The following is a 12,525-nucleotide window of genomic DNA, read 5'->3' as shown; positions in this document are numbered from 1 at the left end:
ACACACACACACACACACACACACACACACACACACACACACACACGCACACGCACACGCACACACGCGCACACACACACACACACACACACACACACACACACACACACACACACACACACACACACACACAGCTCCATCCTCCATATCATGATCTCTAATCAACATTAAAATGTATATCAGCATACCATACTGACTGACAAAATATACCGTGACTTGACAAAAACTGGAAAAGTCAATAAACTATAACATTAACTTCTAAAGTATACCCGTTATATAGCTTACTATGACCTAAAAAAAAGTCAACATGACTACTATTATGAATACCGTGACTTAAAGATAAGACATATATGCTCAAACCTAAAAAGAAATGTACACACTATAATATGACCTACTTTTATTGTTAAGGTCAACATACTGACTTCCATAAAATGAAAAAGTTGACTTACTATGAATTTCACAAACTGAAAACACATACAGTACTATACTGACTCAATTTTTTACAAAGTATAATGCCTTCAGAAACTCAACATTTTATACCATGATGATTATGTACTTTTTTGCAAACTGTTAATTAAGTATTCAATCAATCAATGACTTCCAAATATTGACTTGATAGTCATACCATAACATATGCTAAAGAAAGAAAAATACATTTAAACTTGAATAAACAAAACACCAAGGCTTAAAAATAATGTCACAATGTTTAATGAAAATAAAAAACCACACAAACAAAAGGCAAGAGACAAATCGAGACCAAAATGAGCAAAACAAAACATCAAAACAAATTATGCAAAACGATAAGAAAGTTAACAAGGAAATCTAACACATTTTTTGATAAGCAATACATTTAATAATGCATACAATTTTTATTTCATGTCCCTTAAGATTGCAAAAAGCAGTTTTGTAGAACAGCTTTATCCTCTTCAAGTTAAAAAATCTGTTGAATTTGTAAAAGGCAGACATGCAGTAACAGCAGCAGCTGATCGATCACTCAGACAAGCACTCAAAACCACACACACACACACACACACACACACACTTAAATAGCAGCACACAACCAGCAAAATGACAATACAGGAAAATAGGGCTGGGACCAAATCAAATATCATATTTTTGACCAATTACCTCAATATCGATTATTGTGACGATAATATTGTATTGTGACGAAAATATATATATTTTTGAAACATTTTCAAAAATAGCAGATCTACAATTGCTATTTTCGCACATTTTTGCAAGTATAAAATAGGGTGCAAGTAATTAAAACCAGGAAAAGACAACACCCACGTCATGGCACGATATTACGATATTCAGTCTCAATCTAGTTTCATATCACGATATCAATATACTGCACAGCCCTACATGAAAATGTTTTGTATTTCAAAAGACAGGCCCCAGTAATACTTAAACAAGTTGTAAAGTTGCTGAACTCCAATTTTATAAATGCATCAATCTTGAATATTATTGGTCAAGTTTCCGTTTAAAACTTAAAACTACTGTAGTATATAATCAAATTAAATTATTGATTGGTAAAAAACACTGGACCTCAGACAGGAATGCAAAGGAAACATACAAAATAGACATGATTGTAACAAAGCATAGACTGAACAACACTTCACATTATGAAAAGGGATAAATGAACATTAACCGGTACTGTCATTCCTTTTTTTATGATAACTAAACAACGGGTCCAAATAAAAACAAAACAAGGGGACAGATATTTACAGATGCACGAGCAACAGCAATCATTTCCTTCATGATTTCAGCTCCAGTCTTGAGGACCCATATAGCCTGGTAAACCAGGCTAGTCTTGCATAGTCAGACAATCAGAGATGTAACCACCATTAAAACAAGGACGAGAATTGAATTACCTTACGTGCGTGTTCACAACTTTTGTTTATATACTATGTAGGGTGTTGTGTGTCAAAAATAATAGATAGATCAACAAGCTAAGAATGTAAGAATGTGTCGCGGTGCGTTGTCGTCTCCTCTTTCCATCCAATTATAGAAAAGTAACACATGAGTAGAAAAGGACCTGGTTCGTTAAGCAGTACACATAATGGTATCAATATGAATACAAATTAACAATCCCCTACTTATCAGTAAGTGGAGGTCTCTGAAAGTGTGGCTACAAGACTAAAACTAAGTGAAAGCCAGTAGACGCACCAGCTAAGCAGCTTCTTTCAAAGCCTAGATCTCTGAAATGTAAAAGCAAGGAGCCTGGGGACTCTCTGGGACCGGAGCTTTATACAACCACGTTGCTAAAGGGGTCGTGTGTCTGATTCCTCTGACGGGACGGGACGGGACGGGCTAAACGTTTACCAACAGCTTCTTCAAGCTCTGATTGGATAATACTGGTAAACAAAGACAATCTCAGTGCCATGTGTAGGAAACTGGGACATTTTCATACATCTGAAACGGGCTATTCTGGTCCTCCTGAGTACAGATTAAAAAAACCTGAACTATTGGTTTTGTTGCACGGTCTGTCCAGGGGATCACAGCTCTGTCTTCTTCCCAGGAAGAGAGACCTTCCCCTGGATGTCTTCATCCGAGGACAAACCCCCTCCTCCTCCTCCTCCTCCTCCCTCCGTCTTATGCACGGGGTGTTTGCTCTTTTTCTTCTTCTTTGCCTTCTTTTCCTTCTTCTTCTTGCTCGTCTTCTCTCCGTCCGTGCTGCCCTCCTCTCCGCCTTTTCCCTTCTTCCCTCCCTTCTTCTTTTTCTTCTTGTCTTCCGACAGCGCGGCCGGGTCTCCTTTCTTCTCTGGCTTCCAGTCCTCGCTCAGACAGGCTGGATGGAGGGAATACAAAGTGATTCCATTATAGGCCCAATGTGCCATCTATGCATCCTCCTGTCTAATTAGTGTTTCTAATTAGTGTTCTTTGTTCCAGTGAATGGACGTCTTAAAAACATCAGTGGTGGAAAAAGTACTCACATTTGTTACTTAAGTGAAAGTATCAATACTGCAATGTAGAAATACTCTTGTTACGAGTAAAAGTCCGGAATTCAAAATGTACTTGAGTAAAAGTACAAAAGTATTGGTATCAAAATGTACTGAAAGTACCAAAAGTAGAAAGTACTCATGCAAATGTATAATATGTCAAAATCATCTTTTGACAAATCATCGCGACACGTTGTGAGCTTGTAGATCTGCTATTTTCAAACATTTTAGCACTTTTACTTTTGGTACTTTAAGTATATTTTGATGCCAATACTTTTGTACTTTTACTCAAGTAACATTTTGAACACGGAACACCTTTTACTTTTAACAGAGTATTTCTACGTTGCAGTATTGATACTTTTACTTAAGTAGAAAAATGTGAGTACTTTTTCCACCACTGCCGTCACTCGTGTCTCTCATCTCAGCATATCTTTGTCTGTATGGGGAAGACCCGGTTCCCGTTTCATGACAATGACAATCCCCCCTGATTGTCATTCTGAAACAGGAAACGGCCTTCTGCAAACCGTTGGAACAAAATTGGAAGCACAGGCGTGACTAGAATGTCATCGCAGCTGCAGCAATAAGATGTCCATTCAATGGAACAATGGGCAGTAATTAGAAACACCAACCAAAAAAGGTATCCACTGGTTTTTGGTCATACAGTGGATTATTATATCCTGAAAAATGACAGAAGCTGTGTGTGTGTGTGTTACCTGTGTCCTTTCCTTTGAGAACGTGTTTCTCACACAGATAGGTGGTGAGGTCCTCTTCTTGGCTGCCCTTGTACCAGTCCTCTATCACTTCCTCATACCGTTCCACCAGAGTGTCACACTGTCGCACGCGCGCACGCACACGCACACACACACACACACACACACACACACACACACACACGTTAGGGCTGGGCAATACGGCTACGAGTACAAGAATATAAGAATATATTTTTGACCAAATAACCTCAAGATATTGTGACGATATTGTGTAGATGTTGCTTTCACAAAATCGTCAGTAATACCACCTATAATAACTAAGTGGGTGAAAGCAAAAAATGTAAGAGTCAGGTTAAAATCACAAAATCACTTAATTACTACAAACAATGCAACCTTTAAAACCAGGAAAAGACTAAACTTATGCCCTATCATCATATTGCGATATACCATACCTAGTTTCACATCGCGATATTAACTCTCTCAGTGCCACGCCCCGACATATCCCGAGTTTTTCCCGAGTACCCTCAGTGCCAGCACGAGAAATCCCGAGTTTTTACTTTTGACTGTGGTCGCGCTATTCTGTATATTTTTCATGATCACTTTCGCTTCCTGACTACATCAGACTCACCCGGAGCCGGATGTAAAAAAAAAAAATTCATTTCCGGGTCACGTTGTTTTTCTCCGGTGATTTTCGGCCAGAATAGGGAAAGTCACGGTTTTTCACACGGTATAAAAAGCGAACGGAGAGGTCCACGTCTACTCTCTTTGGTCTGGGTGACGATCAGTCATCGTAGTCGTGTATCGCATCGTAATTTAGCGCGATCAACGATTGTCGAAAATGTCAACATCCGGTTCTGACCGGATATGACGTGAGCCTGTTTGGGAGGGGGCGAGTGAGCCAGCGAGATCATCAATGTGTCGATTTGTTGCTCTCTACTGGTAGAACTGTATTATGGGTTTAAAACCCCAATCAGATCATTTATTTGAATGAAAAATTACAAAATTACAAAATAAAAAAAAACGCAAATTCCTGGCAGTTTGGGAGTACTTTATGAAAATACTCTTGGCACTGAAAGAGTTAAGACCGGGAACGCATCTGTGCCATTTTAGATTTCTTTGGCTATTCAAGAATAGCAGATCTATATACAAGCTCTATACGAGTGCCGCGTTATGAGCTTGTAGATCTGCCATTTTTAAAAAATCGTGTAAACAGTTGTAACTCAAATCTTTGCTTCTGGGGGGGGGGGGGGGGGGGCAGATATAAATAAATATATTTTTTTCAAAAAACTGTAAGGATTTAGAAAACATATTTAGAATCGGCCTCAGGTCTTTATGGGTTAATATAATATCTATATTTTACCCAGCCCTAGTAGAAGTTACCATCGCATTATTTACCTGCTTTTTTAGGTCAGCCACCTCAGCAGACGTCTCGTTCCACAGCTCATAGGGAATGTCCATGACTACCTTCACTCCTTTGTTCACCAGACCATGGAGGGTGGAGAATGTCTCTGACATGCCCTACAGAGAGAGACAGACACAGACGTGTACTTTTATTTAGGGGTGCGCACAGCCAGTCAATTAGTGTAGTAACTAGGGATGGGATGATAATCGTTATTATCGTTTATCGTGGTAAGAAAACTCTCACAATAATCGTATCGCCGAATACTTTCATTTATCGTGAAATTGTCCTCCGTCATACGCTAGGAAGAATTAGCTTTTGTTGAGCTGCAAATTCAGTACCACTGAAACCCTCTATGCTTTACAAGGCAGACCTGTAAAGAGTGCATTTGGTTATTTCAATCTACACAAATCGAGTCGGAAAAAATAGCAGATCTACAAGCTCACAACGCGTTGCAACGCGTTGTGAGCTTGTAGATCCGACTATTTTTGGCGAAACGTTCCCCCGAGAATAGGGGTGCTGGGGGTCCAAGTGGTTAAACAAAAGTTTAAAAGGGGGGGGGGGGTGTCTATCCCCATTTCAATAAAATCGACCAATGGGAGATGGGCTGCTGAGGTGGAGCGCAGCGCCTACAGCAGTGGTTCTCAACCTGTGGGTCGGGACCCCACGTTTTTTTTTGGGGGGGGGGGTCCCCCGATGACAGTAAAGTGACAATTTAAGGACTTTTAAGACCTTTTTAAAACCTAAGATGGGCCAAATTGTCAAATAATATAAGAAAGAGGCAACATTTTGGAACTGTACTGTACTGTATAAGGTCACAATGCCTCGCAAGCTTGTAGATCGGTTATTTTCACAATATGTATCTGTGGAATCAGGGTGCGGGGGGGGGTCCCCAGTTCAAATATGATTATGTTGGGGGGTCGCGGCCTGAAAAGGTTGAGAACCACTGGCACTGGCAGAACCACTGGCCATTGTGAGGTGAGACATTCCTCTCCCTCTCCTAGTCTCCTACTCTCACACACACTTGCCTTGGCGAAGCGGTTGCTGCCCGTCCTCTCCTTGTGGAGGTTGTACTCTGTCAGTCTCTGACACACGTTCTCCACAACCTCAATAAACCTCAGGTCTCTATGGGGGAGGGAGGGAGGGAGGAAGAGGGAGAGAGAGACAGAGAGAGAGAGACAGAGTTCTTTAGTTAAACATTCACAGCAGAAAGCAGAAGTGAAAACCTTGAACAATTCGCACTCACATGGATGGTAGGGGATGAAGGGTGAGAAAGCAGGAAGTAGTGTGCAAACTATTTCCCCACATGAATGGATGGATGAATGAATGACGCAGCCATGAGATAAACATTTGAAACAGAAAAGTTGACGTTTTCATGTTATTTTTCAGTTGGGTGTGTGTGGTTATAGACATGACAAAATAAAATAAAGAAATCCTCACTAAACTAGAAACGTGTGCTCCTCCGAGCACAGATCTTCGCCAGGCCGGGTTGCCTGCCTGCAAACATTGGAAGGCAGTCTTTAGCCAATTGGAAAGGGATCTGAGATTTAAAAAATTGGGGATTGAGGTTCTTCTTTGGCTTAGTGGCAATGTGTGTGCAAAGTTTCCCAGCCATCGGGTTGCATTGCGTGGCATTTTATGCAAAACGGGCCCATTTTATTAAAAACACGACATCTTCTACAAATACTAAAACACCTGCTTTCTCTCTCCGTGCACGCACGCACGCGCGCAGACACACACACACACACACACACACACACACACACGCACACACGCACGCACTATCTCTCTCATATGCACAGTAGAACTTCTCTATTCTATAAAAAGACTGTCCCAGAGGAAGTTGAACATGTTCTGTATTTGAGACACAAATAGTACACACCTATCTATCCATCTATCTATCAATCTAATTTGATAGTATCAAGCCATTCATCTATCTCTTTTCATGTTGAATGTGCTAGTCACAAGATATCTTCCTGGTTTATTTTTAGCAACGGGCACCTTTGCAAGCACCGAGGGATGTTATTTTTAAATTAAATATGTCAGTAATTTTTTTGGTCATTTGTATATATGTCCTGTGCAAATTCAAAGCCTAAAAGCCAGACAGAAATCTCATTTTTATGTTCCAGTGCTCAACAACAAAGCACTGCACAAAGCAAAAAATAATAATAAAAATTTGCAATTATTAGTGTGACAATTAATCGCCATGTAAAATGGCATAATCGTGACAGCCCTAACAGGTGCTCAAGTGGGCAGAAGTCAACAGAACTGGCACTCTGTAAGAGCGGACGTACTGACCCAAATCAAGCAACAACTTCAACTACTATTTGTTCATGAATAGTCCAATTTCCAGACATAGCCTCAATGAAAGAAACATTTGAAAAATGGAATCAGTCATTCATCTAAAATGCAAAATGAGGAATCCCCCAAGATCAGAAATGTATCTCTTTAGACTGAAGCTAAGACCTGACGTCACAGAATACAATCACAGTAGCGTATAGCTTCATTAGTTACTAAAATGTGTGTTTTGTAATGTAGGCTGATCTTAATATTGTCTTGCTCCCTTATGGTTGTAAAAGCTACAGTGTGTGGTTAAAATCTGCGGTGGCTGGTAAAATGTGGGTACATCTATCTACCACACAATGTGACTGGTGGGTCAAAACAGACAAGCGGACACCTCTTTAACCCATTAAGACCTGAGGCGACTCTTAAAAAATGTTTTCTAAATCCTAACAGTTTTTTGAAAAAAATATTTTTTCACGATTTTTCAAAAATAGCAGATCTACAAGCTCATAGCGCGGCACTCGGTGCCGCGCTATGAGCTTGTATATCTGCTATTTTTTAATAGCCAAAGAAATCTAAAGTGACACAGATGCGTTCCAGGTCCTAACGGGTTAATATCCAGCCCAGCCAAATATATGTGTCTATTTTTGATTTGATTGAATACTTTTACTACGGTAGTCAGACATGTAAACGGCATGTGGTACAGTGAATACATTAAGGCTAAATAAAAGGATAACACCAAAAAAGTCCTGGGTTTCCTATGCATTCATTTCATCAACATAGCATCTATCCACCTCTCAATCCATCACCCACCCAACCATCATCATCACAAACAACTTACGACTTGACATATTTGATCGGCGGCGTTCCCTTGTTGTCGTCTATGAAGTTATAGTTTGTCGCCAGCACCTCCTTGGTCTTCCCCGTCTCATCGAACGCCGACTTCATCTCTATGGAAACAAACTTGCACACTGGACACACACACGGACACACGGACACAGACACACACACACACACACACACACACACACACACACACACACACACACACACACACACACACACACACACACACACACACACACACACACACACACACACACACACACACACACACACACTTTGTGTTAATCTTTTGAATATATAATTTTTTTTTAACTCAAATCTTTGCTTCTGGGGATTCTCCAAATGTCTTCTAAATCCTACATTTTTTTTTTTTAAACGTATGTTTCTATATCAGTGGTTCTCAAACTTTTTCATGTCAGAACTCCCAAAATGATATGCATTTGGCCGCGCACCCCCATCTCAAAATATTGTGTTCCAGGGACCCCCAGAGGCAAAGATTTGAGTTACAAATGTTCGCTTTAAAAAATATATATATTCAAAGATTTGCACAAATCTTCACAAATAGCAGATCTACAAGCTTGTAGCGCGGCACAGAGCTTGTAAATATGCTATTTTTGAATAGCTAAAGAAATCTTAAAATGACACAGATGCTTTTCCTGGTCTTAATGGAGTAAGTAAAGTAAAGTATACATGATTAGAACACGATTGAACATTTGACAATTAAAAGGTCTAATAATGTTTCTACAATTGCAACACATTGCTACAAAACCTGTTTATCCAATCATTGTGGGCATAAACAAGAAGTTGAAGGATAAATGTAGGTCTGATAATGATGTACCCACCGTGTACGTTCACATCATGCATACTTGAGGACATTTTCCAAATATATATATTTTTTTACATTTTGGACAAAATAGCCAATTTTACATCGAGGTGCCCTCTGCTCGTATCCACATGAGCTCAGTGCCAAAAGATTCACACCGTCCTCTTTGACTAATAGCTACAGTATGTATCAATTGATACTTATACTGATTTTACTTACTTATTTAGGCCTTTGTATTCCTTTCGGAACATATACTGTATGCCTAGGCCTAGGGCAATATAATACAGTACAGTACAGTACATGACTAGGCCATCATGCCCTTTTAACTGGGACAGATTCTATGAAGGACCAGAGCAGAAATAGTTGTTGTACTGGCTAATAGAAAGATAACCAAGCCAAGGGAAATAACTGGAGTCAGGAGATAGTACGATGGTCCCATCACAACTTGTTTAGAGTTGGTCAAATCTTTGGTTAAGAAGGGTCTGTCAAGCGATTCTCTCTTTCTCTCTCTGTCTGTCTCTCAGTTTCAAGTTATACTTATTAGCACATAAAGAGTTAAAAACAGAAGAAAGAAATATATAAATATAACCATATTGTGCAGGAGAAGTTTAGAAGCCTAGGGGCTTATGGAGAACTTCCCCAATTTTGCAGAATCAGACATATACAAAATAATACTTTTTTTCTTTTTAAATATACCATACTCTCTCTATAGCCAGTCAGGAATAACATACTGTATATGAAAATCGCCTGTGATGGCCCCGGGTTTCCTCCAAGTAATATGAGGATGTCTATTATAGGGATACCAGTGGTGGAAAGTAATTAAGTACATTTACTCAAGTACAGTGCAGTACAATTGTTTGGTATTTTTTACGTTGCTGGTATTTCCAATTTTCAGTACTTTTACTTCTACTCCAATACATCTCAGAGGCAAATATTGTACTTTTACTCCACTACAATTATTTAGTTATTAGTTCATTACTAATTACTTTGTAGATTTTCATTATTATTACAAAACACACCACTTCAGCCTTATAAACATTTCGGCCATTTGAAGCAGATCTACAAGCTTGTAGATCTGCGAATTTCAAAAGATTTCTCTATACATTTTGAACTTGTGTAATGGGACATTCTGCACAATGAGTACTTTTACTTTTGGTGCCTTAAGTATATTTTTGATGCTGATACTTTTTGTACTTTTACTCAAGTACATTTTGAATACCGGGACTTGCACTTGCAACAGAGTATTTCTACATTGCTGTATTGATACTTTAACTTAAGTAAAAAAAAAAAAAAAGATTGAGTACCACCGAGGGATACAGTGTAAGGCCCGCCTCAGAGAGGCTGCCCTATGCGGTACATTTGACCTAGATTATCATCAGCATCATCACACCAGACCAAGTTAGAAACCATCCTGTGTCTCAGTTGTAACTGTATGTTGTGATGATCTGCACCGGGCTGTAAGGTTGTGAATGTTGAACCTACATGTTAATAAACGTGTTTGAGCGGGCGTGACATGAGCAGATCTACAAGTGACATGAGCAGATCCACAAGTGACATGAGCAGATCCACAAGTGACATGAGCAGATCCACAAGTGACATGAGCAGATCCACAAGTGACATGAGCAGATCCACAAGTGACACGAGCAGCAGATCTACAAGCTCACAACGCGTTGCACATGCCATTGGATGTTGGTTCCCAAACGTTTTATAGCTCGAGAGAAAAGAAAGAGAAACAAATTATGTAATGTCGCCCCGTGACCCAAACTAGTGAAAATAGCAGATGTACAAGCTCACAACACATCGCGTGTAGATCCACTATTTTCACTACTAACTAACTAAACATTTTGTTTTAAATTTTATGGAATTTCTTGGATTTTTGGCATTTAATTTACGTATAATAAAGCCTGTAGATCTGCTCATGTCATGTCACTTGTAGATCTGCTATTTTCGTATAATAAAGCTTGTAGATCTGCTCATGTCATGTCACTTAGTAGATCAGCTATTTTCAAATAATTAAGCTTGTAAATCTGCTATTTTCGTTTTAGAAAGCGTGTAGATCTGCTCATGTCATGTCACTTGTAGATTTACTATTATCGTATAATGAAGCTTTGTAGATCTGCAGCTCATGTCATGTCCCTTGTAGATCTGCTATTTTTGTATAATAAAGCGTGTAGATCTGCAGGTCACGTCATGTCACTTGTAGATCTACTATTTTTGAATAATAAAGCTTGTAGATCTGCAGCTCACGTCACTTGTAGATCTGCTATTTTCGTAGACTGCAGCTCATGTCATGTCCCTTGTAGATCAGCTATTATCGTATAATAAAGCTTGTAGATCATCTGCTCATGTCACTAGATCTGCTATTTTCGTATAATAAAGCTTTTAGATCCGCAGCTCGTGTCATGTCACTTGTAGATCTGCTATTTTCGTATAATAACACTCTATATCAGAGGTCTTCAACAGGGGGCCCGGGACCCCTAGGGGGTCCTCAGAGTTACTACAGGGGGTCCGCCAAATCTTTGTGATTTTTACATTAACCACTTCAACCAAGAATCCCTATTCTGAGGAAAATAGGGATGAGAATAGGGATGAGAATAGGGATGAAAAATAGCAGATCTACAAGCACACAACGCCTCGCGCTGCGAGGCGTTGTGCGCTTGTAGATCTGCTATTTTCCGCAAAGTGGTTCGGTATAGGGGGGAAAAAGAGTGAAAGTACAGAAAGTACAGAGTGAAAGGTCAGGTTTACTAAGTATTGTTTTTAGAGCATGGTTAAATGTCTGGAAATACACATTAACATGAATCCAACATGATAGTGCTGTGAAACTAATAGTCTATGAAGCTGCCTATGAAATCTATGGAGATAAAAAATACTTTATACAATATATTATGGGGGTCCCTGCTTTCGCTCTCTCTCAGCCAAGGGGTCCTTGGCCTGAACACGTTGAAGACCCCTGCTCTGACTATATAATACCTTCGCATCGGTTGGGCAGGTGGACCCACTCATCGTCAGCTCCAGCTCCGTCCTTCTTCCCAGCATCAGCCGCTCCGACCGCGCCGATCAGCGGCCACAGCGTCAACAACACCGCGGCGATCATGTCGTCGAGCACATGAACAAAAAAAAACACACTAACTAATGCTCTAAATGTGCCGTTTATTTGGTCTGATCTTCGTACGTCTCTCTCCTCCGTCTTCCCTCCATTCACTAGAGATTTGTTTTAGCCGAGCGCTCGCTTCCGTGTTGTTGGGGGCGTGTCGTCCAGCGTGGACCAATCGGCGAGGGAGAAGTGGCAAGCTCTCTGTCGCGCGAGCTCCTGACTGGTGGGATGTGGGGTAGCTGTAGAATACAACTGACGTATTTATGATTCTGACGTTTTCAATCTACGAGAGTTGTATGGTTCACGCCCCATGGACACAGGGACTTTCTGCACTATGCCCCGTAGACACTCCAAACATGTAAACATTGAAAATAAAGGTGCTTACTTCCAAGCCCCAAATGTTAACTGTCTCTACGCGGTAGTAG

The 12,525-nt window shown here is 40.1% G+C and overlaps 1 protein-coding gene across 1 annotated transcript; it reads right to left on the bottom strand.

Moving 5' to 3' along the window:
* Window positions 1-685: 685 nt before the first annotated feature.
* Window positions 686-12,212, bottom strand: cnpy3 (canopy FGF signaling regulator 3). Its single transcript, XM_080450727.1, has 6 exons — window positions 11,977-12,212; window positions 8,176-8,305; window positions 6,080-6,176; window positions 5,048-5,170; window positions 3,656-3,773; window positions 686-2,791 (listed from the first exon to the last, which is right to left on the bottom strand). Exons 1-6 carry the CDS (start codon window positions 12,098-12,100, stop codon window positions 2,499-2,501), a joined length of 885 nt encoding a protein of 294 aa, XP_080306853.1. The 5' UTR covers window positions 12,101-12,212; the 3' UTR covers window positions 686-2,498.
* Between the last annotated feature and the right edge of the window lie 313 nt (window positions 12,213-12,525).

The sequence above is a fragment of the Gymnoscopelus braueri genome (assembly GCF_963280865.1).
Source record: "Gymnoscopelus braueri genome assembly, chromosome: 15".
NCBI lineage: Eukaryota > Metazoa > Chordata > Actinopteri > Myctophiformes > Myctophidae > Gymnoscopelus > Gymnoscopelus braueri.
Note: the sequence above shows the minus strand (reverse complement) of the source record. Positions and strands in the feature narration are given on the sequence as shown.